The sequence below is a fragment of the Dysidea avara genome, chromosome 12, assembly GCF_963678975.1.
Source record: "Dysidea avara chromosome 12, odDysAvar1.4, whole genome shotgun sequence".
Lineage (NCBI taxonomy): Eukaryota > Metazoa > Porifera > Demospongiae > Dictyoceratida > Dysideidae > Dysidea > Dysidea avara.
The window spans coordinates 6,805,107-6,829,611 of NC_089283.1; the positions used below are offsets into that span (position 1 = coordinate 6,805,107).

The 24,505-nt window shown below is 37.5% G+C and overlaps 3 protein-coding genes and 1 long non-coding RNA gene across 9 annotated transcripts; 3 read left to right on the plus strand and 1 right to left on the minus strand.

The window, feature by feature from the left end:
- The first annotated feature begins 5,103 nt into the window (after positions 1 to 5,103).
- Positions 5,104 to 9,575, plus strand: LOC136240628 (uncharacterized). Of its 2 annotated transcripts, none has more exons than XR_010693912.1 (4): positions 5,104 to 5,558; positions 7,352 to 7,483; positions 8,259 to 8,366; positions 8,434 to 9,575. It is a non-coding gene; the product is annotated as an uncharacterized lncRNA (long non-coding RNA). The 2 variants fall into 2 exon arrangements; XR_010693911.1 differs by having other exon boundaries at positions 7,352 to 7,447.
- LOC136240626 (uncharacterized) lies at positions 8,190 to 23,755 on the minus strand. Of its 5 annotated transcripts, none has more exons than XM_066031644.1 (17): positions 23,661 to 23,755; positions 23,072 to 23,134; positions 22,913 to 22,957; positions 14,912 to 15,234; positions 14,547 to 14,660; positions 14,341 to 14,482; positions 13,564 to 13,727; positions 13,436 to 13,515; positions 12,910 to 13,384; positions 12,786 to 12,857; positions 12,088 to 12,238; positions 11,895 to 12,033; positions 11,678 to 11,840; positions 9,181 to 9,304; positions 8,992 to 9,079; positions 8,797 to 8,939; positions 8,190 to 8,372 (listed from the first exon to the last, which is right to left on the minus strand). In XM_066031644.1, exons 4-13 carry the CDS (start codon positions 14,987 to 14,989, stop codon positions 11,768 to 11,770), a joined length of 1,488 nt encoding a protein of 495 aa, XP_065887716.1. In that variant the 5' UTR covers positions 14,990 to 15,234; positions 22,913 to 22,957; positions 23,072 to 23,134; positions 23,661 to 23,755; the 3' UTR covers positions 8,190 to 8,372; positions 8,797 to 8,939; positions 8,992 to 9,079; positions 9,181 to 9,304; positions 11,678 to 11,767. The 5 variants fall into 5 exon arrangements, with proteins under 5 accessions (XP_065887716.1, XP_065887715.1, XP_065887713.1 ...); XM_066031643.1 differs by having other exon boundaries at positions 10,009 to 11,840; XM_066031641.1 differs by having other exon boundaries at positions 9,181 to 11,840.
- Positions 16,708 to 18,180, plus strand: LOC136239798 (uncharacterized). Its single transcript, XM_066030549.1, has 5 exons — positions 16,708 to 16,776; positions 16,891 to 16,962; positions 17,385 to 17,546; positions 17,597 to 17,697; positions 17,760 to 18,180. Exons 1-5 carry the CDS (start codon positions 16,708 to 16,710, stop codon positions 18,178 to 18,180), a joined length of 825 nt encoding a protein of 274 aa, XP_065886621.1.
- On the plus strand, positions 19,798 to 21,689 carry LOC136239799 (E3 SUMO-protein ligase ZBED1-like). The gene is made up of 2 exons (XM_066030550.1): positions 19,798 to 20,601; positions 20,739 to 21,689. Exons 1-2 carry the CDS (start codon positions 19,798 to 19,800, stop codon positions 21,687 to 21,689), a joined length of 1,755 nt encoding a protein of 584 aa, XP_065886622.1.
- Positions 23,756 to 24,505: the final 750 nt, after the last annotated feature.

Sequence of the window (24,505 nt, forward strand, 5' to 3'; positions counted from 1 at the left end):
TCTCCTTTATGAAATTCTATGGAAATAGTACTTGAAGTGAGCTTGTCATTTGATGATGTGATACTAAAAATTATTTTGCTTGAGAGTCTGTATCTGATGGTATATATACAATTACTTACACTATCAGTACACATTAACATAATTATGGAACCATCTAAACCCCATGTAGTGTGATAAAGCATGCACGTGCATGTTTTATGAAAAATGAAGTCAAACAAAGTCCTAAAATTATGCAAGCTACAAATGCAAGTTTTAATTAAGCCATTACTTAGAGAAGCAAGACTCAAATGAACCACCTTATTTGTCTGCTTGAAAATCTTTTTGTTTCCATAGCCCAAACGGTATGTATGTCACATGAATTTGTTTACGATGTGGTAGACATACACATCTTCATCATTTCTTAAATAAAACTGCCTTCATACATAGGGCTAAAATTATACCTTCGCCAATCCAGGGTGAATATTTTAAGCCACATCCCAATGCTACTGTAGACTAATGCAAATGGAAGGTAGGGCTGGAATCTAAGTACCTGTAGGTAATTTTTGCTGTACAAATTGATTTCCTTGTTCCTCCTACTGTCTATAGTTCCTATAACTACTCAGCACAAGGTGATTTAATAGTTGGACACTAGAGAAAGTACTAAGAAAATAAAAAAAGTTCAGAAGTTTTGCAAACTAGGGAAGTTTTTCTTAAGTGTAATTATTATAATGGTGTGGCAAATGAATGCATATCATCATACAGTATGCTAGTACTGTATATTAGGGATCATCATGGAGGTTTGGGCTTTCTTGCTCAACAATATCCCCCCAAAAACAGCCTCGCCTTTCCTTTACAAGTACACAAAAAGTTTTAGAATTTTCAAGTAGAGTAGGGATCAATAAAAGGTACTGAACAAGCTGCACGATATTAAATCACAGTAAAACAATATATCCCTGCTGTACATTTCCTGCACTACTCCAACTTGTTTCAGTATCTAGCAAGTATAGTGATGTCAAGCCAGTGTGATGATAACACCAGGTTTCCCAGCTTGCCTCTTACACCAATGATTAATGACAAAGACATAGCCGCAATGATGTGTGCATCATTTTAGATCAAAACAATTCTATTTTAAATATGGTTAAGAAAAAGCAAGGGATTGTGAAACAAATTTAGGGAAGATTGTCTTCTCACCTGCAGATATACTAGTGAACATAATAACCACTTGGTTGAATTAAGAATTAAATGTCCACTAGTATATTTGTAGGTGTAGGCGACCTTTCGTGTTTTTCCCAACTTTTTTTCAATGATCCCTAATCAAACTTTCCTTATACTTGTTTGCTTACTGTTTTGTAACAATGTTATGATGACTACTGAACCCACACATACCACATCAAAATAAAGCATAGCGCCAAAGGTAATATTTGCGCACCCCAACTATCAATTACTGACTTGAAAGTCAAGTGGACATTATGTTTCACTTTCAGCTATGTTCATCCCATTTCATAGTATTACAAACAAAGAACAGTAGGAGAAGCGCCTCTGCAATCAGCCCAGTCACCATGGAAAATACAGACAATTCCCATTTACAAATGTAGAGAAGCCATCACACCATCAGGTTTACCCTGTAGTGTTTAATATTTTTTACATGAATAAACACTCATAAATATTCATCAGATTCACAGCAAACATGGTTCTTAAATTCATGCACCTTTATTTATGCTCTTCATTTTTGCCAAAGATCAATGCAATTAAGTTACAAGTTTGTGTTTTATAACAATTTTTGCAAAGTGTGTGAAAATAAAGTGAAGCCCCCATTGTTTAAACAAAGAAATTAAATCAAAACTTTGAACTCCCATATCTTGCAAATGGCAGGTGTGAATTTCAGCAAATTTGCTGGGTGGCCTACCATGCACTACCTGCCATAGCAGACAACTATATTGTAAAATTGTATGTTTTTGAGAAAGTGCCATGCATGTGCGAAATGCTGTTTTCTTTCTTTCTGTCAATATACTCATGGTGTGGCACGCTGGTTTTCTGGGCCGCATTAGGGTGTTACAATAAGTCAAATAAAATGCAATTATAACTTCTACCTTTAATACTGTAATCTATCATTGTGTCTGTATAGAAGTTTGTACAAAAAATCTAAACCACAAAGTCAGCCATAGGTTGCCTTATCAATTACTAAAATAAGTGAAATCCACTTAAAAACAGCCAAGCTGTACAATTAGTATGCTGGGTGAAAAAGCGGTGAAATCAAAAGAAGTGTGGCTAAGAATGGCTGCTATGTTAGTATCATTGCAGCTATTTCCCTTTTGATTTCACAACATTTTTTACCTTTAGTTAGTAGGCTTTGAAGACCACTTTGTGTAAACAGTACAAGTAAGAAAATTTATGACCACATAAAACTCACCAAAACACTTTACTAGCTGGCCAGTATCTTTTATTGCAGCCACTCCCTCAGAGGCTGAAGACTTACAGGATGTGGACGTAGGTAAGTTAATACATGATCCTGAAGACTCAGCTGTTGATGAGCCAACAGATCCTGATAAAGCACATGATAATGACTGACTAGGTGTCATTATACAGTTGATGCGATAGCTGGGACTGTATTAGACCAAACATATGAGCATCTTGAAAAGATTGGTGCCCAAGCCACAGTGAATGCTGATGAAGTGAGTGATGGTGACATAGCTGTCAGTGGTTGACTCAACAATAAAATACCACTTAATGATGACTGGCTGGCTGAAGTAGATACCATTATAAGATTAGTTGTGGTTACCGCAAGACTTGCTGTCATTACCCACCACTGATGCTGTGACGGGTGATGTATGCCACTGACACAATGATACCAAAAGTAAGTCAGCACTCGTTGAAGTAGTTGAAAGATTGGCTACATCTGATGGTAACAGTTCCTGAGGGCACTTTGGCTTTAGACAAAGTCAAACCATAGATACTACTACTATGTAACACAGCGTAGTATCTATAGATACTACACAGTGTAGTACAGTGTAGTATCTAGCTGAGTGGCTCATCTCGCTTGTACCTGACACACTTTTTCCTATGACAATTTGTGTAATACTCCAAGAAATGTATCAGTGGTTTGATTATGATTATGATTATGATGTGATTTGGGTTGAGGCTTAGAAGCCTGTACACCCATTCAATTACATACATATACATACATAAATTAGATGCAATGAACAAAAATTAACCATGAATATAATTATTACATTAGCATAAATCTATAGTCATAAAAGTAATTATCTATAGCTGATTTAAAATTATTTAATAAAGAATTTCCTACAATACCACTCGTAAGATTGTTCCAATCATTAATTACTCTAGTACCAAAATAGTTGACCCGACATGAAAGGTGGGCAGGGGGCTTAAGTAATATATATGCGTGACCTCTAGTTTGCCATTAAAATGTATCGTCTTTTTCCAATTGTTTGATTTTATTTATTTATTTTATTTTTATTTATTAATGCTTTACAGCACAAGTGCTGAAGGTCTGTAGGACACCTGGTCCTACAGCCTGCTCAAAGACTTTAGCTACTTAGACTTATGCCAGCACTCCTTTCAAAATCGCATGGAGTAATACCATAGCTTTTCCATGTAGTATGCAACGGCTTCCATCTGCCAGTGAGCCACAGGTAACGAGAAGAGAAGACTTCTATGTACGTCATTTTGAATTTAGCACCATTATTAATATTCACGTTGGATCAGGTGATCGATAAACGTTGCTGAGTAATATCGATCTAATCCAAAACAGCCAAGCTGTAAAAAAGTGTGCGGCCCTCAGAAAGGCTATGGTGAAAAAAGATGTGAAATCCAAGGTGGCGGCCAAGAAATGGCTGTGATGGTAGGTTAATGGTAAAAATTTTAATAATGACAATTCAGGTAAATTTTGTGAAGCGGCACAAAAATTCACCTGAATTGTTGTTATTAAAATTTTTACTATTAATCTACCATCACAGCCATTTCTTGGCCGCCACCTTGGATTTCACATCTTTTTTCACCATAGCCTTTCTGAGGGCCGCACACTTTTTTACAGCTTGGCTGTTTTGGATTAGATTTCATTTCTTTTTGTATTTGTATACCCCAAAGCTGGCCTATGGCCAGCTTTGGGACTTTTTTAACCTATGTTTTTTTTTCTTTACTATAGGAAGAAGAAAAGATGAAGTAGATGTACTTTAAATATTTTATCAGTAAATGTACAAATTATATATATAATACATATGTGACCGGATTTGCGAAAAGGGGGCTTCCACACACATCCAATTTGCCAACTTTGACAATTGATAACTTCAGATTGGAAAGAGCTATTGCCTTGAAATTTGGGCAGTGGTGATTTCTTTGCAGCTGAACTCTCTACAAGGTAATTTCTTCTCGCTGATCTCTCTACAGGGAGATTTGTTTGTAGCTGAACTATCTACAAGGTAACTTCTTCTAGCTGATCTCTCTACAGGGTGATTTGTTCGTAGCTGAATTCTGTACAGGTGATTTGTTTGCAGCTGAGCTCTTTACAAAATGGTTTCTTTGTAGCTGAACTCTCTACAAAGTAACTTCTTCTAACTGATCTTTCTACAGGGTGATTTGTTTGTAGCTGAACTATCTACAAGGTAATTTCTTCTAGCTGATCTCTCTACAGGGTGATTTGTTTGTAGCTGAATTCTGTACAGGTGATTTGTTTGCAGCTGAGCTCTTTACAGAATGGTTTCTTTGTAGCTGAACTCTCTACAAGGTAATTTCTTCTAGCTGATCTCTCTACAGGGAGAATTGTTTGTAGCTGAACTATGTACAAGGTAACTTCTTCTAGCTGATCTCCCTACAGGGTGATTTGTTCGTAGCTGAATTCTGTACAGGTGATTTGTTTGCAGCTGAGCTCTTTACAAAATGGTTTCTTTGTAGCTGAACTCTCTACAAGGTAACTTCTTCTAACTGATCTCTCTACAGGGCAATTTGTTTCTGGCAGAATTTTCTACAGGGTGATTTCTTTGCAGTTGAACTCTCTACATATCCGGAAACTGAACGACTCGAGGAAAAAAATTTTTAACTTTCAAGATGTACGCGCCTATATAGGAGCAAGCCTTTTAGCGCTTTGGCATGCAGTGTCAAGTAATGTTTAACCACCTTCCAGGTTATAGTAGCAATAACCAACATGAAATATATCTACCATTAAAAGATGAAAGCTATATACGGCGGTTTTCATAGTACAAAATACGCTTTTGAGAAATACACGCAAGACTATTAGTGAATGCACTATTGACTTACGCTAACAATCCAAGCATAAAGTTTTTCTGCGTTTCCAGGTTCCCATATGGTAGACTAGTTCTTCATTTAACCCTTCACCAACGACTAACTCTTTATCCAACGGTTTTCATAGTACAAATAATTTTAAAAAAAATTAGCACATATAATCTTTATGAACTACGACAAATTACGAGCATAAGCGGGCTTTATTGAAAAGCGCCTAATCAATAATTTTCTCTGTCTGCTACTGGTCCCCGTACTGCTCAGTCAAGATCTAACCAGCTTATATAATCCGAGGTATAATCGTGTCTTCTCCATCTCTACAGGTTAGCATTAGCGTACTGTGATGCATACAACTGGTTTACTATGCGTGATTATTGTATTTCTCCTGGTCTCTACGTATTTGCCATATGTTTATAACTTATATATGTGCACGGGTATAATTGTATAATTGCACGGGTAGTTGTCCTATTTAAGAAAGAGAGAAAACCATCCGTTTTATTGATGAAAACACAGTAACAGTACAATTGTATCCTCGGACACATGCTACCACAAATAGGGCAATATAAGCTCCACAAGTGGGCATGGCAAGGGTAACAAAAAAACAAAAACGGCATTACATATACGCTCAATTAAAAAGACAAATTAATTATATTCATCTACGGCTGACCAGCACGGCGAATCACGATATTCGCTAAGAGGGGGCAAAGTAGACACCATACTTGCCAGGCACGTGACCTTGAAATTGTTTTATTTCAGGAAGGGCCTTCTTCGCCTTGTTTGATTATTATTATTATTTATCTGATCCAGTGTCAAGACAGGGTGACACCAAAAGGCAGAGTCGGTGTTTCCCTAGAAGATACAAAACTAAAAACGGAAGGGACAAATACAGAGAAATCATAGCTACAAAAAGTTTAGCCTTGATAACTTTAAGGATGGGCAAAATCCACTGCAGTTTGCTTGCAAGTATAGAAATTTTTATGCTACTTACCTTAGTTAATGACAGCATCTAAATAGTATATTATAAAACTTTGCATCTTTACCGTCTTTAAAGTAAAAGTATGTTTTAAACATAGCTAAGGTATACATGGTCACCTCATTATAGTGACTGTGTCAAGTAGGTCCCAAACACAGCATAGGTGTAGTTCATGACCTCATTAATAAAACCGTCTCATTATAGTGACCATGTCGAGGAAGTCCCAAACATAGCTAAGGTGTATTTTATGATTATGATTATGATTATGATTAAATACGGGTAAAGGCACAGCCTGCATACCCGATCAATGCAGTAATTATACAAAAATAACTCTTGAATCAATTAAATGACTTATACAAAAATAAATCTTGAATCAATTAAATGACTATCTAATAATGATTTAAAAGTGTTAATCGAAGAACTATTTACAACATAATTAGGCAAACTATTCCAATTGTTTATGAGGACCAAGCAACTGAATTTATTATATTTTCAAGTGAGCAATAATTTTACCTAAACCTTCAGTATTCTTACATATTTGCAAGTCTGTCATAGTATCTGAAGAGTGTCTTGCAAATTTCACAATCACATAAAGTTATGCTTGAGCCAAAAATTTGGACCTCGCAGCAATATCAGTGGTCAATTTTCCAAACAAAAAAAAAAAAAAAGGCAAAAAGAGGAGACAGTGGTTAGTAGAATCAATTTGGTCATGTTGCTCATGTGGAGTATAGGGTATATGTCTTATGGCCCTACAAATGAAGAATGAGTGAGTTGTCACACAAGCAATTCAATATAGTTCACCCAGTGTTCCCAGCAATCATTCCGGATCAAATGGTAAGCATAATGCTATAGTTATTTTAAGTGGCCTGGTGGGTGCTAATACACCACTGTATACAGGGTATCTGTGCAGGCTGTATTGTGCTCAATGTACTGTGTCATATAACAGGGCTGTATGGCACTACCAGGGCCTGGATAAACTCATTTATTGTGGTGTTGGAGTGTTATTTAGCTCATCGTTAATACTTATATAAACTAATGTGTTTCTTACGTAGTTGATTATCACTGAGACATTCTCCTAGTCCTACCCTTGTAAATTTTGGGGTATATCCTAATTGTTTGGTTACTTTGTGTTCTCCATTGTAGTCTGACTGATGTGCAGACATCTTCCTACATATGTACCCTAGTGCAGCTCTGATGTTACGCTATCTACTAGTTATGATAAATGTTGTGGACAACACAGTACTGAGTTGTGTGTAGTAGTACATAATTATGTTTGTAAGTATGAGATTTGGGTTTGTGAGCAGCATCGTGCTCACATATTTCTGTTTTTACGTGTGTAGCAGTGGTTATTGTTGTCTGTGTATATTTGTTGCGAGGTGGCATAGTCAGGTGGCTACAGCATTAGCCTGAAGGTTCCATGATTCAGCTGGGGACATGGTGGTCTGGTGTAAACTGGGAAAACAAATATCAACTGTTCCACGTCTTGCATAGTGCCCAAGTGGGACCATGCAACTGAGGTGCCCAGTCTCACCTAGCTGTGAGACATGGTGCTAGGATTTGTCTACATAAGATTTGAGTCCAGCTTTGATCCCAGCACTGGTTTGCTGGGCAGCAATAGCTGTATGTGATTCACACGGCTGCCAAGGCTTTGCTTTGCTTACTGTGTGTGCATGCGTGCATGCATATGCACAAGTAGAATAGCCAGAGCCCTGACCTGGTAATCAAAAGGTTTTAAATTTAATACCCAGTATCTGTTGTTATTGTTTCCTTGGACAAGAAACTTTACTCACATTGCCCCAGTCTAGCCAGTTGTTTAGTAGTGACCATGTGTAAAATGGAAAGCAACCCACCCAGCTGTGCATGGTAACATCAATGTGTTAACTAAGTATGTACAGGTATGTGTGCAATGTAGTACTATGTGTACAATCTTGTTGCTGGTTTCTATACTAGTTGTATCAAAACTACACCCCATGTACATCCACAAATTATAAAAATACAGTGTTCAAAACCACATATCAGTTACTTTGATTGTTACTATTGTTTTTTAAAGTCACAGTTTGCTTTTATCTTCCCACTGTGATGAACAAATCTGGCATACATCTGTCAATGATCTTCTGTCTGTGTTGAGCAGAATCAATATCGTCATAGAAATGGAATGGTATGTCTGGGTTTCAAAAAATACAAGTGAATATTTGTCACACAACACTGTACACTTATGTACACAGGCACAAAGGATATTGCTGATTGCAGTTGTAACCAAAAGCTCTGAATTTGTTGGTACAAGGACAAGGAAATGAAGCTAGTGAATTTTTTTTCATTGGTATATGCAGCTATTTGCACACATTGTATCACATTTGCTACTATTTCCTCATAGCTTATCGTATGGGATAAGTAAGGACTGAAAAGATATGCTGCATACATGTACATACTACATACATTCAATTATATAACTGTTTGTGCATTTATATATCTTGAAATGATTGACACATATATTATCTATCACACATGTGTACAATAACCTCTGTAGGAAATAATTTAGGTATATATTTACACAATATCTATTCACAGGTGGTAATTAATTTACAGACCTAAATGGAAACCTTTGCAAATTTTGTTTGTGGTTATAAATCCTGGCTCTGAGTTCTCCCTTAAAACTTCATTGCTATGCTACTTTGTGAAAGTGTCATATGGCCACATTGTCTTTCCAGTGTCAAGGCTTGTGGCTTGCTGGCTGAAGTTTGAGAGGAACACGATAATCACAATCACACTTTAACAAGTATCACCTTTCATGGAATTGCCACAAGGTCTCCTCGTATACTGTGTGGAATTGCCACAAGACCACATCATCGTGTGGTTGCTGGCTGAATTTTCCTATATAGTAATATTGAAGAACACTTCTAACAACTATATTACCTTGTAATTGCTACAGTACTTCATGAAAGTGCCACAGGGCATACCTCAGATGATCTTACCTTTTGGACTTCACTGAACTGGTAGTAAGGGCAATCATTTAGAATCTCTGTGATCTTCAACTGATTAGAAATGATGCTTATGTCACATTGGCTGCATGATCACTTCATCTTGCATGGCAGAAATCTATTGATGTGATTGGAGCATGAGTTAACATTGCCTCAAAAAGTGTCTCTAAAATGTAAGGAGCAAGAATGAGAGACATTGGAGTATATTTGCTGGGCCATTTAAACAGAATGTTGAGTCCCTCCTCACCTCCTCACCTTTTACAATATATATACATTTGTCATGTGCTCACCTGCAAGTAGAGGTAATGCCAAGAAATTTTTGTAAGCTACATTTTTAGTCTATCACACACAAGTAAATTTTTATGTTTTGCAATATAACAATCAGGATACATGCCAAACGCAAAGTTGCTACATGCGAGTGCAGTGGAGGGATGAAAAGTGGTCTTTATTTGCATGTACTCACGTAGTGACATTGCGTTTAGGGATGTGCATGTACTGTAGTTCAGCTACTGTTTGATATGCCAGTCTTTCTTCAGCAAGCAAAAAAATCATTAGTACACCAACACTGTATTTAGCTGAATTTGGTCAAAAAGTTTAATTTCATAGATGTAATTTATATTGTAGCTGATTTATTAGCAATAATTTACATGGACAAAAGTGGTTTGACACTTTGATGATAACAAAAGAGAGGTCCCACTGTATTTACACACTGGAAAATTAAGTTAGTAGCAACCCACTTGTAGAAGACATGCCATTTACAGGTAGTTTAACACAGTTTTGCTATGTGGAAGTTGCAGTAATTGCTGTGTTTTCATTACATACTTTGTGAGTTCCTTGAAAGAGCATTTATCAAGGAACAAAATCAAGGTGAATGGTTGATAATCCAATTCTTCATCCAGTTTGCGAGCCCTAGCTTTATGATAGTGACTACCCTTGAACCAGCACAAAATACTATCAGAACTATACACACTGTTACAGTCTTATGTGATTATAGGCATATCTCACTGTCAGAGGAGGTTGTACATGCTTTAAAGTGCCCGCAAAACAAAATATGCAAACTTGTTTTAGAGTATGTCGATTTCAGTCTAATCCTGTGAAGTATCATTGTTCTGTTATGTACATGAAATTCTGAAGGAGTTATACAACCAAACCAAAACTTTTCAGTTTCACTCCCAAATTCAAGTACATCAGGCCAGACCAACCTAAATTCCCATTTCAAGCATTTTCTAAACAAATGCGGGCAGGCAGCCATTATTTATTATTGCTAAAACTTTGAATTTTTAAAAAAAACAACACTAAAACTAACCCACTAATACAATAACGAAAATTATATGAATATTTGAAATTCCATGAGATGGTAAAAGCCATATAATGGGGATTTTTTGGGCACTTCCACTAAAGCATGCAAGCAAAAATGGGAATTTAGGAAACAACTTGGTTTGGCCTTACCTTGAAGCTTACGTGAAACATAATCTGAATACCTACCAGCAAATCCCATCGTTTCATAGTTTTGTATTGGGACTGTTAATAAGGGTCACACAAGGAGTAGGTACGCACCGTAGGTAGATCTGTGAACTCAAAGCCTTGACTGGCGGAAATTTCACTTTGACCTGTGACTAAGCAACAATGTTTCAGTACTTTTCGATTGTGGGTTGGAAATTTTTACCTACTTGGCATGAATTCGGTGGCCTTGACTTTTTACTTAGACTTTGACGGCGGTCACAGATCTGAGTGCCTGTATGTCACCCCATTGTCACATGAAATTTCAAACAAAAGGATACGATTAGGGCAATAAATTTAACTTGGAGTGCATCTAACCTCACTATAGTAGGCATTCCAGTACCCCAATTTTTTGGAGTGCTAGATCCAGCCCTGCTTTCCCTTTTGTATTTGGAAGAGAAATCTCGTTCAAGGCTAGCTACCACAAGTATGGGTACACTTCACTGACCTGTTGATAGTATAAGCTTTCCGTTGTCGTATTTTTCCAAACTGCCCACCTCTATGTCTGCTTGTTTTACTCTTTGGGGCTAGGTCTCAGTAGAGGTTCCGCATATACAGGCATTGACAAGATTCACTACCCTGATTTCAACGGGGAATTTCACAAACGCGCTTATGGATTTTATATTGTAAGCGCGCATCGGAATGCGCGCTTATAATCTAAAATCGATAAGCGCGCTTGAGGAAGGGTCTAGGGGACGGGGCTATATTTGACTGTGAGTGATAGTGTATGTTGTCAGGATGAGACCAAGAGCACATAATAATAACTCTTAGTGAGTAGTGAGACCTAAAAACAATTTAAGACGAATATACGGAGAATATACTGAAGTTGGGTTGAAGTGACGACTATGCTAGCGAACTGTAGCGGAGCAATAATGTTTGTAGCTCTAGTCGAATAGTAGAAGCTGCAAATACAGTCATAACATAACAAAGGTTTATTATACTATAAATTTAGTAGCTACTCAGCTTCTACAGTTTACGAACACATACATACTGAATGCAATAAAGCGGGCGCCGGGACTGCCTCGCTAGATAGTTACATTGAACGGCCCAACCCAGACCTCTCAAAATAAAGTTAAATGAGTTACTCAGTTCTGCGTCTTTTGGCTCTGCTTTGTGACATTTTGCTACCATTCTTTTGTTCTGTACTTCTCTGTCTGCAATGTAACTTAAGTTAATGGCATTAATATACAATGGCAAAATCAACATACGCATAAGATCTTTTTCTTCTTGCATATTCCATGACTTTCTTAATCCTAAGTTCATGCTTTACAATGTCCACAGTTGGGTTTAATTTATTTGATGACTTAAAGTATATAGATTTACAAACATCATTTTTTTTCTCGATAGCTGCAAGTATATTGAACTATAAATTCAGTCTTCTGATCGATATAGCTAACATACCTTGACAAGTAAATTGCTTTAGATTTCCGTACATCCGTATAAAATGGGGTGCATGGTACATCATCACATGCATGTAAGGAGTGATATACTTTGGCCGGTAGCCAGCATTTAATGATCTCAGCTTTGTAAAATCATCCACCCATTTCTTTGCCTAAATACACATACACTGTTAAAAATGAAGTGTTATGATAGCACCTCTAGGTGCTATTTTTTGACTGAAGCAGTCAAAATTTAGTACTTTGAGGTGCTACCATAGCATTTCTAGGTGCATAGCGTACATCATGTAGTATATATGCATATGTGATGTGTCCCAAGTTCATGTTTAATTGCTATAATAGTATATGCATGCCATAGGGAATTATATATGCCTGAATAACTTGGGGTGTAGAATGTGAAAATCCAGAATTCATACTGTAATTCCATAACTTGATATTAACACATTCTAATAGAACAGCCACCTACACTAACAGAACAGTCAGCTAAGGTTTCTTTACTCCTCTGCTATAACCTTGCCCATTATAAACCTTATATACATGGAACATATACATGCAGTCAAAGTTTTGTTGAACATTGTACGTAATTCAAGAATCATTTTTATAAGCTGCAGCTAATCATACAATTTGTGTATATATAGCTATCTAAAGAAATCTAGGATGAACATTTGGAAATATTTCACTGACTACTATTATATTGGTTACCTTTTCATGTAATCTGTTATAGTCAATGAGAGGGTTTTTTGAGGAAATGATGTCATAGGTATCTTTGAAATCCTTTAAAATAAAAGATCAGGTAATTTATGCAGTGTTACACAAAAATGGTTACCTCCCAGAGCTTCTTAACCTTATCAGCTCCTGGCTGATCTGGAGTTGACTGTGGCTGACACAATGGGATCCTTGATGGAAAAAACTTTAAAAGATTCTTTTTTCTATATCCAGGTAAGGATGTAAAAGTGAAGGCTGATTTGTTTTCCTCATTATTATTCCAAATATTAAATGGAATGCCACACCTCCGAATGTTCTTTAGGATAGAATTAATCATTGGTCCCTTATTTAACTTCCACTTACTCCTCATTTCACATTTGTCATGTGCAACCGCTGTTGAAATTAAATTGCGAAGTAAGACGTCTGTAATTCGTAGAAGTAAATGTAGCTCATCTGGAATTACATGGTCCAGTTCAATTTGAAGTAACGGCAGTCGTTTACAACAGTATTGTTTCTTTTCGTAATCATTGTACAAGGACTTAAGTGTTCTTCGCTTCTTTACTAGATACATGCTGTCATTCACATCTGTGTCCCATCTGCAATTGTGCAAGCCTATAATAATATGCAAAACCAGTTTAGACACTCACCTGTTGCTATCCTCCACCTTGCACCAAACACATGCATATTTGCACGATGCCTGTTTTAATCCCATTAACATCAAAATCATCTAAAAACCAGAGTATAAATATGCAATAAGATATTATAACTTGCATGCCTTATAATCACTGCAAAGAAAAAATTCCAGATCATAGACCTCATCATAGATTACTATGTTTGGTTTAGCAATTAAAGCGTTTATCTGCTGCAGTGAAATCCTCATCCCTTCAGCAATATTTTCATATGTCTCCTCAGCTTTTATCACCGAGACCACTTGCACATCTTTTTAATATTGTAATTGTACATATGCATATAATTAAGTAACTTGTCGTAATTGTACATACTTATATAGTTAAGTAACTAATTGAAATTGTACACATGTAATTGCACATCAGCATTATACCCCTGGAGGGTCCTGCTGATTAACAATAAATAATAAATAATAATAACATCTGCATATGTGACCGGATTTGCGAAAAGGTACCTTTTTCACACACAAATTTTGACCCATTTTTTGAACTTTGAATCTTCATCACTTTTTGATTGTGGAATATAATTGGCTGAAATTTTTCATGAGTGTAGCTATAGTATCTGGCTGCAATTTCAGACTAAGAGCAAGTTGATCGGTATAAGGAGTCAAGTGTAACATGATTTTGTTTGCTGGTATGTAAAATGTGTGGAAAAGGTACCTTTTCGCAAATCCGGTCACATATAGTAAGATCATGTCATGTTGACTTGTCATTTAGTTTTTTTTGCCAATAATGCATGAAAGTATCATGCATGTATACAATGCAAGTATTCTGCATATAGAACATTACATTGGTAAAGTAAAATGAATGTATAGCTTAATTATAACTTAAACAAATGTGACAGTGTAGATATGTATACTGCATACTTGATTGGTTGAACTCCCGTCCTCCGCAAAGCACCGTGAAAGATAAAATGCAAAAGTTTGATGTACGGCTATACTTAGCTCCATCTAGTGAAATCTTCACTTTTACTTTGTTGGTAGTAAATCTGGTGGGATCTTTGTTTAGCTGTAATTATAGTAATGAATGACTGAATGCAAGTAGTCAAGTATGCATGCACATCGAAACTTACCAATTTACGAATTGTTTCAGACAGCAATTTTACAAAATCACATTCCGCTCCTTCAACACTACAGTCTGTGCTATTAACTGGAATAATTTCTAGACTTTTCTTGAGATTTTGAATCTGAAAAAATATTGTAGACATTCTTGTGCAAAGCCATACAAATTAACATATAGTGCATACTATTGAATATTTGATAGTTTCATATACACTTGTGATAAATGCATGAAGTAATATATATATATATTCAGCATTTATCAACAGTAAACTTCCTCTGACTTCAGAGTCGGGGTGTATATAAGTGCAATACACCTCGTAGCCATGGTTTATATATTACATATATATATATATATATATATATAGCTACTGCTTACTTCATGTGCCCTAGGTAGGCTGTTAGGAAATAGCGATGCTATTTCATGGTATGATTGCACTGAGATATTGAATCTCATCAGCGTGTGAAGGAGCGCCTTCTTTGTGTCATCATTTACTTTGCTTCTGGCTGGTGTTATGATGTGGCGTTTATTCTCACTTGAAAGATTTAGATCTAGATCCTTTCCCTCCGCTGTCCTTACTATTAATGACACAGGTTCCAAACCAGCTCTCTTTAGGCCTTTTAGGTATGCCTTTGTTTTCTTTGTAATCAAAGATAGCTTTCGTTGTTTTTGTCGTTTTTTCACTTGATGGTATGGATGACCTGCAGGATAATAAACCATGTATGCTGCAGTGTATGGCATGCATCCTTGTGTAATTTATACTATGATGAATAATATAGTTGGAAATTTTAAGAGCTTTGGCCTCATGGTACAAGTATGGCATTAATAGTACATATGTTCGAGCACTATACTGTAATTTTTATTCATGCATGGGTAATTCCCTCGACTCTACAGCTACTCTGCTCTGAATGTATAGCTAGCTTCACAATTTATTCTGTAATAGCAACAATTGATTCTTTTCAATGATTTGATATTGCACTCATGCACATGAGTGCATTATATAATATAAAGTCGCGAGAAGAAACTTTCGCGAGTCACTCGATTGGCTAGAATAATGACAATCCCTATAAAGAAAATAATCTTGACTTTATATATAGCTATTTAACTTTAGCTAAGCAATGCATGTATTCTTGAATGCTTCGTATACACTTTTTAAAAATTCTCGGTAAAAGTTTCGCGAAAGTTATTCCCTCTAAAATTCTTGCCGCTATACGGGCGGCGCAAGACTAATAAGCTAGTGTCCAGCCCAGCCTACCTGGTATCTCAATAGGGCATTGCTCCATTTCCACTTCTGTTTTAAACAGTAGAAGCTTTCTAGATAAACGCTTGAACTTGCTTTTCTTCGAACCAAACAAATCCCTGTAATCGTACTTAACGGAGGACGCCAGTTTCTTTAGCCTCCCTTCGATTGTCCTATTTACTGATGCAAATAAGCTTGATTGACAAAGGCTAAAGTTTAAGAGATCTGCATAATTAGGTACTGGTCTGCCTAATTTTCTCTGGATGTTGATCTTTTCATCCCACTTGTAGTACATGGAATTAGGTATTTCCAAGCTAGCTACTGGATTCTTGTTCTTCTCAGACTTGAACTGTCTATGGACAGTTGGATCATCGGGCACAATCTTGTCCTTGATTTGCTCATCTAAAAGTCTCAGTTTAACTTCTAACTCAAGCTGCTCTGAAGCAGAAGACATGCTAGCTACAGCTCTGCAGACTCTATCGTTCGGACGAGGACGACTACAAACACTCTTGAAATCTGATACTATCACTGAATTTATACATGTACATTCCCGCCATTTCTTACAACCTTACAGTGCTGGTTAAAATCGCGCCCTTTTTCAACGCGGGACTGCCATGACAGCGTATTGTCTTCCATCATCCATGATAGTCCCCAGGATCGTTTGCCCCTAATGCATTCAGTCCATGCAGCAAACTCTAGTTACTAGCGCATGAATAAAGTAACTATACATTCTCTTAGCGCTGGTTCCTACAGCTATAACTGCGCTCTATATACTAGCACTATATAGCTACAACTTAATTATATAGCATTGACGGAAGTGATCACATCTAGCTTTGCATGTTTACCCATAAAGGGTATATACCAGCCTGATCGTCCCATTTTGTGTTGCATGTGTATATGCAAGTATACGTAATAATACTACCTATTCGGATGCATGGAGACTCGAGGAAAGAGAGTAAGCGCAGTAGCGCTATTACAAGGAAAAATTGATATCAGATCAAAGGTAATAACTATATATGTATTACATGTATGAGCTATAAATTGGAGTTTAGAATTTATAGGATACACAATATATTAGCTAATATAGGTAGCTATATTATGCTAGCTTCTTTTATAGCGAAGTCGTTATGATGATAGTGAGGATGAAAGTCACCATCATGTGGGAGGCCATCCTGATTGCAGTGAAAATGTGAGTGCATGTGCTAGCTAATTAGCTGAAACCCTGCTCTATCTCCGCTAAGCTACAGTTTAGTAGCTATAGCTACAGTAGACAATTCTCCACTTAGCTATACTCACTTAACTTTGAAATAGCATTATAAGTAAGTGTATATAGCCATGCATATAATAGCTAAATTGTATTAGCTGCATAACCATTGCATATCCAGTGGTAATGCATGTAGTTGACGATTCCCTTGGTAACTATATACCTAGAAAGGCTACATCCATACCTGCCTTATATTGTGACTATAGCTGTACGGCTTTCTAGCAGCACCTGATGCAGTATATCATGTACATAAATGCATGCATGTAAACTATAGCCTGTGTATATATGCATGGAGTACTACAATTGTCTCAGTTAATTAGCCTGCATGTGTTACTGATATTATTTAGAATCACTGTAACGCAGTGTCAAATGTTGAATCAACTGGCCGTACTGCATCAGGCAGCACAGCCAGGAAATCAGCAAGGAGACCAATCACGAGAACAGCCAATGTAACATCCAGAGAACATCAATATTATGAGATTGAAAGGGTTATTGTTAGTGAGAAAAAGGTATTTTCACGCAGTATATTTGGCAATACTGTTATATATGTCATATTCAGGTTAGCGATACACAGAGACACTTCCTGGTTAAATGGAAGGGGTACCCAGAACATGAAGCAAGCTGGGTACCAGAAAGAGATGTCAACGCAGAAGTTTTAAGGTATACACATAACATTATAAAGCATTTCATCAATTTATATATTATATTTTACACCACAATAGAAGTTACTATCATCCTACCATTGAAGAGATGGAAGCAATGCATTTATATCAGCACGTAGATAGATTTAAGCATGCAATAGTGACAAAGCTAACTAGTAGAAGTAGTAGTAAGTACATTAGAATAATATTTGATCATGCAATTTATCGTAAATTATTTGGGGGCAAGACAGAACTTCATGCACGGGACTTTAGCCAACACCTTTTTTCAGCAGGATGGGATAATGCATATGAACAAAATGTAGGGGTAGTTAGGACTATTTATAGTGGAAGTAAAGTATTGTATCCCATTTTAACTCATCCATATTTAGGTAACAGTAAGAAAGGTATTTTTTGTAAGTTAGCAGGAAATAAGTACAGGGCAAAGCCAGTGGTTCACTTAGAAATGTTAAGAATTTTTGTAAATGTTCAAGACTGTGTATAACTTAGATATGCATAATTTAATAAGCTGTATATATTTGATGTTCATTTCATTTGATTGGTTCTTGCCACTGGGAAGTTCACTTAAATAAGTACTGCCTTTGCAATGCCATTATATACTTGCAGTTGCTCTTATATATAGCTACAGTTATATAATGTTGCAGGGTTTTCATTATCGTGATTGTCATGTCACTGTGATGACAACATTCCACATATATAAGTACGTACACTTCTGGTAGACCAACTTTGTAGAATTTTACATTGTCAGCAACCTGTATAGCGTTAAGCTACATTTTGGAGACCATTACCAAAAGGTGATATAGTGTACTTAGACAGCACACACACATCACATTTAATTGTTGCTATAGGTTTTTTTGAATTTAGCTTATGCAATATCCTGGCACTCTCTGTAATGTTATTTGCTTTGACAGCCATTCAATTTTTACTACAAAGCTGGTTAAGTGCATGGTACTACAAGTTACAAAGTGGTAACTTGAAGCAGGAGCTTACAAGTGCCTAGTCATCACTGCCCATTTCACTGTATAATCTGGCAACTTTGCAAGTTTGCATGGGACACTATGACTCTGTGAAGTTCTCATATTCATGGGACTGGCACTTTGGTTATCTTACCTCTTGACCAAAAAAGATAATTGATAATTCAATTGAGCATTAGGTGGATATCATTATCCAGGAGACTAGCAGACTGCAATGTGACTGGCACCTTCATGGCCTAAGTAATTAACTACTACATATTTTATTTTTATTTTAGCTAATTGTTGATTGATAGACCACAAGGTTTTTCAGGACCAGGTCACCACCTGGTCAGTAATTTCTCTGCATTCATCACAAGGTTTTTGATGCTGTATGGCATATTTCACTAGCAGTTTATGGTAATGTCAATGCAGCTAGTACTTTAATCTCAATTTTACTGAACATACTAGAATTATTATGAATGGTGATTTCTTAAAGAAATACTGAAGCTACATGGCATAATTGGCATAGCATGTGTAGCTATGGTATTGATCGGATGCAATGTACACAACTATAGTATATAGTTTGTAACATAACACATGCATGTATGCCTCAACTCAAACACCTGCATACCTGTTGTGGCTTTGCTGTTCAAGACTTTTCAACAGTCATAATATACTGACATGCTGTGTGCAGGGAATACAAGTTAAGTTGAATGCAAAACAAAATTCCAGTACATAGCTCACTTGCAGACTAGAACCCAAACTGAAGCCATGCAAAGAAATATAGCCACAGGATTATTGGCACCAGCCTACTTGACTACTTGCATTCTACTTGTGGTGTTGTGACTTGCAGCAATCTTATGCCTATAAGCTGATAACTGATAAGCTGATGCCTATAAGCTGTGCGTGCGTGCGTGCGTGCGTGCGTGTGTGTGTGTGTGTGTACCATATACACCAATACGTATCTAAGATGACATCATCTGGCTAGGATATCATATACTATACATTAGGCTTCAACGGTATACCGGTATATTTATTTGATTTCGATATCAGTTGCACACCGGTAGTGTTTACTAGAATATCGAAATATCGCGCATGCGTTTAATAATATCACGTGAGTTATTGTCAGCAGTTTTTATTGAACAAACATGGCCGACTCGTCGTGTACAATTGTGCCAAAGAAGAAAGTTGTGTCACCCGTTTGGGATTATTTCGGCCTCCATGCAGATAGCGAAGGGAAGATTATTGACGATGGTGTGGCGGTGTGCCGCCAGGGTAACGGCAACGTGCGAGCAAGTGGAGGAAATACATCAAATTTGCTTTCACACTTAAGGACTCACCACCCGTCGAAGTACACTCTAGTGTTACAAGCCCAAAGGGAGAAAGCGAAAGAATCGTCCACCGCATCTTCATCATCTACCAATGCCAGCCAAGCTACGCTCCCTGAGTTATTTACCAAAACTCAAAAGTATGAAAGGACTACAAGGCGATGGCGAGAAATAACAGATTCAATGACTTACTGCATCAGTAAGGACATGCTTCCGATTTATACAGTCGAGAAAGAAGGGTTTCGTCGTCTCACTTATACCCTGGATTCAAAGTATGAAATACCTTCAGCTAAATATTTTTCCAGTGTAGCAATTCCAGCACTGTACGAAAAAACAAGGGAAACAGTAGCTGTGGAAATTCAAAGTGCCTATTACTTTTCTTCCATCACAGATATGTGGTCCAGCTCAACGATGGAACCATATTTTAGCTATACTATGCATTTCATAACGAATGATTGGACGCTACAGAGTGGATGCCTTCAAACACTGTTTGTTCCTAAAGACCACAATACTGATAATCTCAGTGAAGTCCTAACAGAAACACTAGCTCAGTGGAAGTTAGAAGTAGGCCGACAAGTTTGTATAACAACAGACAATGGCAGCAATATACTATGTGCCACAACCGTAAGGCTTATGTGGACACAATTATCGTGCTTTGGCCACAACCTACACCTGGCTGTTGTTAATTCTATAAAAGATGAGTCCAGAGTTCAACGTTGCTTGGGACTATGTAGAAAGCTAGTGTCTGCATTTTCCCACAGTTGGAAAAAAAGCGAGACTTGACAAAAGCCCAAAATGATCTTGGTGTGCCCCAGCATTCTTTGGTAACAGACTGTCCTACTCGTTGGGGAAGTTTGATCAAAATGATTGACCGTATTCTTGAGCAAGAAGCTTGCATTCGACAAGTTTTTGTAGTTGATCGTAAGAATGCTCACCTTATTCCAACTTGGCAGGATCTAGAAGTATTGGAGTCGATGAAGGCTGCACTAGGGCAATTAGATGATTTCACAGACATGTTGTCAGGTGAACAAAAAGTTACAGTGTCTTCGATCAAACCTGTATTACACGTTTTGAAATCTAAAGTGCTTAAAGTCTGTGAAGGTGATGCTAATTTAACCAACTCACTTAAACAAAGGGTTTTGGATTACCTACTGAACAAGTACGATGATAATGATGTTGATGAGCTGTTGAATGTCTGCACTTACCTTGATCCAAGATTCAAGGGAGTGTACATTGAAAATGAAGTTGATCTTGCTTTAGTAAAGGATCGTTTGGCTAGAGAAGGCACAGAAATGATTGAAGATCAAGAAGGGGTTTCTGAACCAACTTCTAGTTCCCAGTCATCATCTGCGGTATCTGACCCTAGTATCAAGAAACGTAAACTCTCAAGTTGGCTCAAGGAGACAGTTGAACTACAATCATCATCCAGTACTCCTCAAACTCTAGATCAGAAAATAAATAAGGAAATCGAAGATTATCTAAAGTTACCAATGTTAGATGCTGAAATGGATCCTCTGCAATGGTGGAAGGTTCACATGGTAGTACTTCCCACCATGGCTAAACTGGCACAGAAGTACCTCAGTGTGTGTGCTAGCAGCTCACCTTCAGAGAGAATCTTTAGTTGTTCCGGCAACATAGTTTCTAAAAAGCGAACTCTTTTGAAACGAGAGAAGGTAAACATGTTGGTTTTTTTGAACAGAAACCTTCACTAGATGTTGACTATACCTACCTATCATCTACATGAACTACTATAAGAACTCATCACAACTTTTTTAAAACTGTCATGATCAACTTATAACTTTTACAACTGTCATTTACTTACAACCTTTACAACTGTCATTAAATTATACTATAATTTTTACAACTTTTATATCACTAATCACTATACAGTGTTACTTGTGATACCATGCAGGCCTGTGGGTGTGCAGATTACAGGCATATCATGTATGTGTGTAGAATTATACAGTTTATGTGATATACCGGTATATCGTGATACATTAGTAGTATCGAAACCGGGTATAATTTTTCCAATACCGCCGAACTTTACTATACATTCATACAGAGAACAAACAGCGTGAACCAAAGGAGGGGTGTCGTAATATAAATCGATTTGCAAAATTTAATGTGTAAATATCTATAAACCGATGGTCATAGGGACAAAAAAAATGTGTCAGATTGGTGAGGATGTCAGATTATCAAGGTAGCATTTGATACATAAAACAGTGTTGGATTGTATGGGTATTTTGGATTACAGGGTTGCCGGTTTCACCATACAATGTAAGCTATATACTACATGATGCAAGCACATACAAGGCCATGTATTGGTTTCTCATCCCTGCCTGTACCGCCGTTAATTAATTTTACCTCATCAAGGACACACACTCATACACACACTGACACACTCAAAGCAAAGCCTACAGCAACCATGCGAAACACAGAGCTGCTGCCCAGCGAACCAGTACTGGGATGCCTGTACACCACTTAGGCACTTGAGTCTTATGCAGGAAAATCTTCCTTGGGCAGGACTAGAAACCTGCAGGAGGACTGTCCAGGTCCCATGGAAAGAGGTCACAGGACCCGAAGTTCCACAACTACCCAAGCACCGCTAAGCAAGACAATAACGGTTGGGTGTTGGCTTCCCCATTTAAACACCAGGTACCCATTGATGTTAACAGCTGGGTGGGGTGCTTTCCCAGTTGACACCATGCCACCAGGCACCCACAATACAGCTGGGTAGACTGGAGCAATGTGAGTAAAGTTTCTTGCTAGGAAACAATTACAACACCAAAGTGGCCCCAACTGGGAATCAAGCCTGGAACCTTTCAATTACTAGGCCAATGCCCTAACCACTTGGCTGTACTCCCCCCCCCCCCCCCCCCCCCACACACACACACACACACATGCTCATACAGTATGCACGCACATACACACATACCTTCTGCCTGTCAGGAAAACTTCATATTCACTGGACCTCTGTTACCTAAAAGTACAAAAGCACATGTATAAAATGTGCATGCAACCGCACATATATACATCTATAGGCTCTACACACATGCTGGTTTGTATCACTCGTATATTCACATCACATTCATACCTGCATAGCTCATTGTGGGGATCTCATCCAGTTTTTATCTTTGTTTGGTTCCTGGTGGGAGGCCTGTGGGTGGGATTTACCACATGATTGCATCGTACCATAAATGGGGGAAGTTTCACTGGGAAAAACTTTCGTATTTTTCGCCCTTTCAAAACAAACCACATGAAATTAGTGCTATCAATTTTGCTCGGCTTACTAGCTATATTTCCATGTTATTTAGTGCTCAGTTTATTTCTGGATACATATGTACATTCCTATTCTTATTTTAAAACACACTGTTTGAACCATGATATTGCACTTTGATTCCAAACAGTACTTCTGTGTGTGGTGTTTTTGTGCTCCCCATCCCAATTTGTAAACAAACTCACCTAACTATGATAGACTCGTGGGACCGAACTGCTTTCTCCTGTCCTTATGTATACTCAGTCTCCTGTCCTTATGCATACTCAATAAACCTAAGCTGGTAAAAACTGGCCTAGAGCAGATACTAGAAAAACATCGCGGTCGGGTCACATGAGACCGTAAGCTTACAACCAGGGTAAAATATTCTTTTAATGAAAACTAGGCCCTAATCATATGATGAACTTACAAGATTTACTAGCGATAGCTGCTCCTGGTTCTCCCATTCATACATCTACGTCTCAAGTTAAAACGCCCTCTATATAAATTATTTGTCCTCAGTTGTGTGCGCTTAGTGCCTAGACTTGAAGGCCGTGCATTTTTACGCATGCGTACTATTAATAGAACGCACGACTACTCTATTAGAGTTGTGACAGATGACGCAAAAATGTATGGGATTTTTCCATATGACATGGTGGTTTCTTTGTAGCTGAACTCTCTACAAGGTAATTTCTTCTAGCTGATCTCTCTACAGGGAGATTTGTTTGTAGCTGAACTATCTACAAGGTAACTTCTTCTAGCTGATCTCTCTACAGGGTGATTTGTTCGTAGCTGAATTCTGTACAGGTGATTTGTTTGCAGCTGAGCTCTTTACAAAATGGTTTCTTTGTAGCTGAACTCTCTACAAGGTAACTTCTTCTAACATCATTCTACAGGGCAATTTGTTTGTGGCTGAATTTTCTACAGGGTGATTTCTTTGCAGCTGAACTCTCTACTTGGTGGTTTATTTGTAGCTGAACTATGTACAAGGTAATTTCTTCTAGCTGACCTCTCTACAGGGTGATTTGTTTGTAGCTGAATTCTGTACAGGTGATTTGTTTGCAGCTGAGCTCTAACCGGAATGGTTTGTTTGTAGCTGAACTCTCTACAAGGTAACTTTTCTAGCTGATGTCTCTACAAGGTGACTAGTTTGTAGCTGAACTCTCTACATGGTGGTTTCTTTGTAACTGAACTTTCTACAAGGTGACTTCTTCTAGCTGATCTAACACAGGGTGATTTGTTTGTAGCTGAACTCTCTACAAGGTAATTTCTTCT

What these genes read in the sequence shown, in the direction of transcription:
- LOC136239798 (XM_066030549.1), top strand. Translation starts at nt 16,708, where the DNA reads ATGGAGACTCGAGGAAAGAGAGTAAGCGCAGTAGCGCTATTACAAGGA. An exon ending in AAATTGATATCAGATCAAAG is followed by an intron (nt 16,777 to 16,890) that starts GTAATAACTATA and finishes CTTCTTTTATAG; the next exon opens with CGAAGTCGTTATGATGATAG. An exon ending in GTCAACGCAGAAGTTTTAAG is followed by an intron (nt 17,698 to 17,759) that starts GTATACACATAA and finishes ACACCACAATAG; the next exon opens with AAGTTACTATCATCCTACCA.
- LOC136239799 (XM_066030550.1), top strand. Translation starts at nt 19,798, where the DNA reads ATGGCCGACTCGTCGTGTACAATTGTGCCAAAGAAGAAAGTTGTGTCA. An exon ending in ATATACTATGTGCCACAACC is followed by an intron (nt 20,602 to 20,738) that starts GTAAGGCTTATG and finishes ATTTTCCCACAG; the next exon opens with TTGGAAAAAAAGCGAGACTT.
- LOC136240626 (XM_066031644.1), bottom strand. Translation starts at nt 14,989, where the DNA reads ATGAGATTCAATATCTCAGTGCAATCATACCATGAAATAGCATCGCTA. An exon ending in GCCTACCTAGGGCACATGAA is followed by an intron (nt 14,661 to 14,911) that starts GTAAGCAGTAGC and finishes ATATTTTTTCAG; the next exon opens with ATTCAAAATCTCAAGAAAAG. An exon ending in AGGTTAAGAAGCTCTGGGAG is followed by an intron (nt 12,858 to 12,909) that starts GTAACCATTTTT and finishes TTTATTTTAAAG; the next exon opens with GATTTCAAAGATACCTATGA.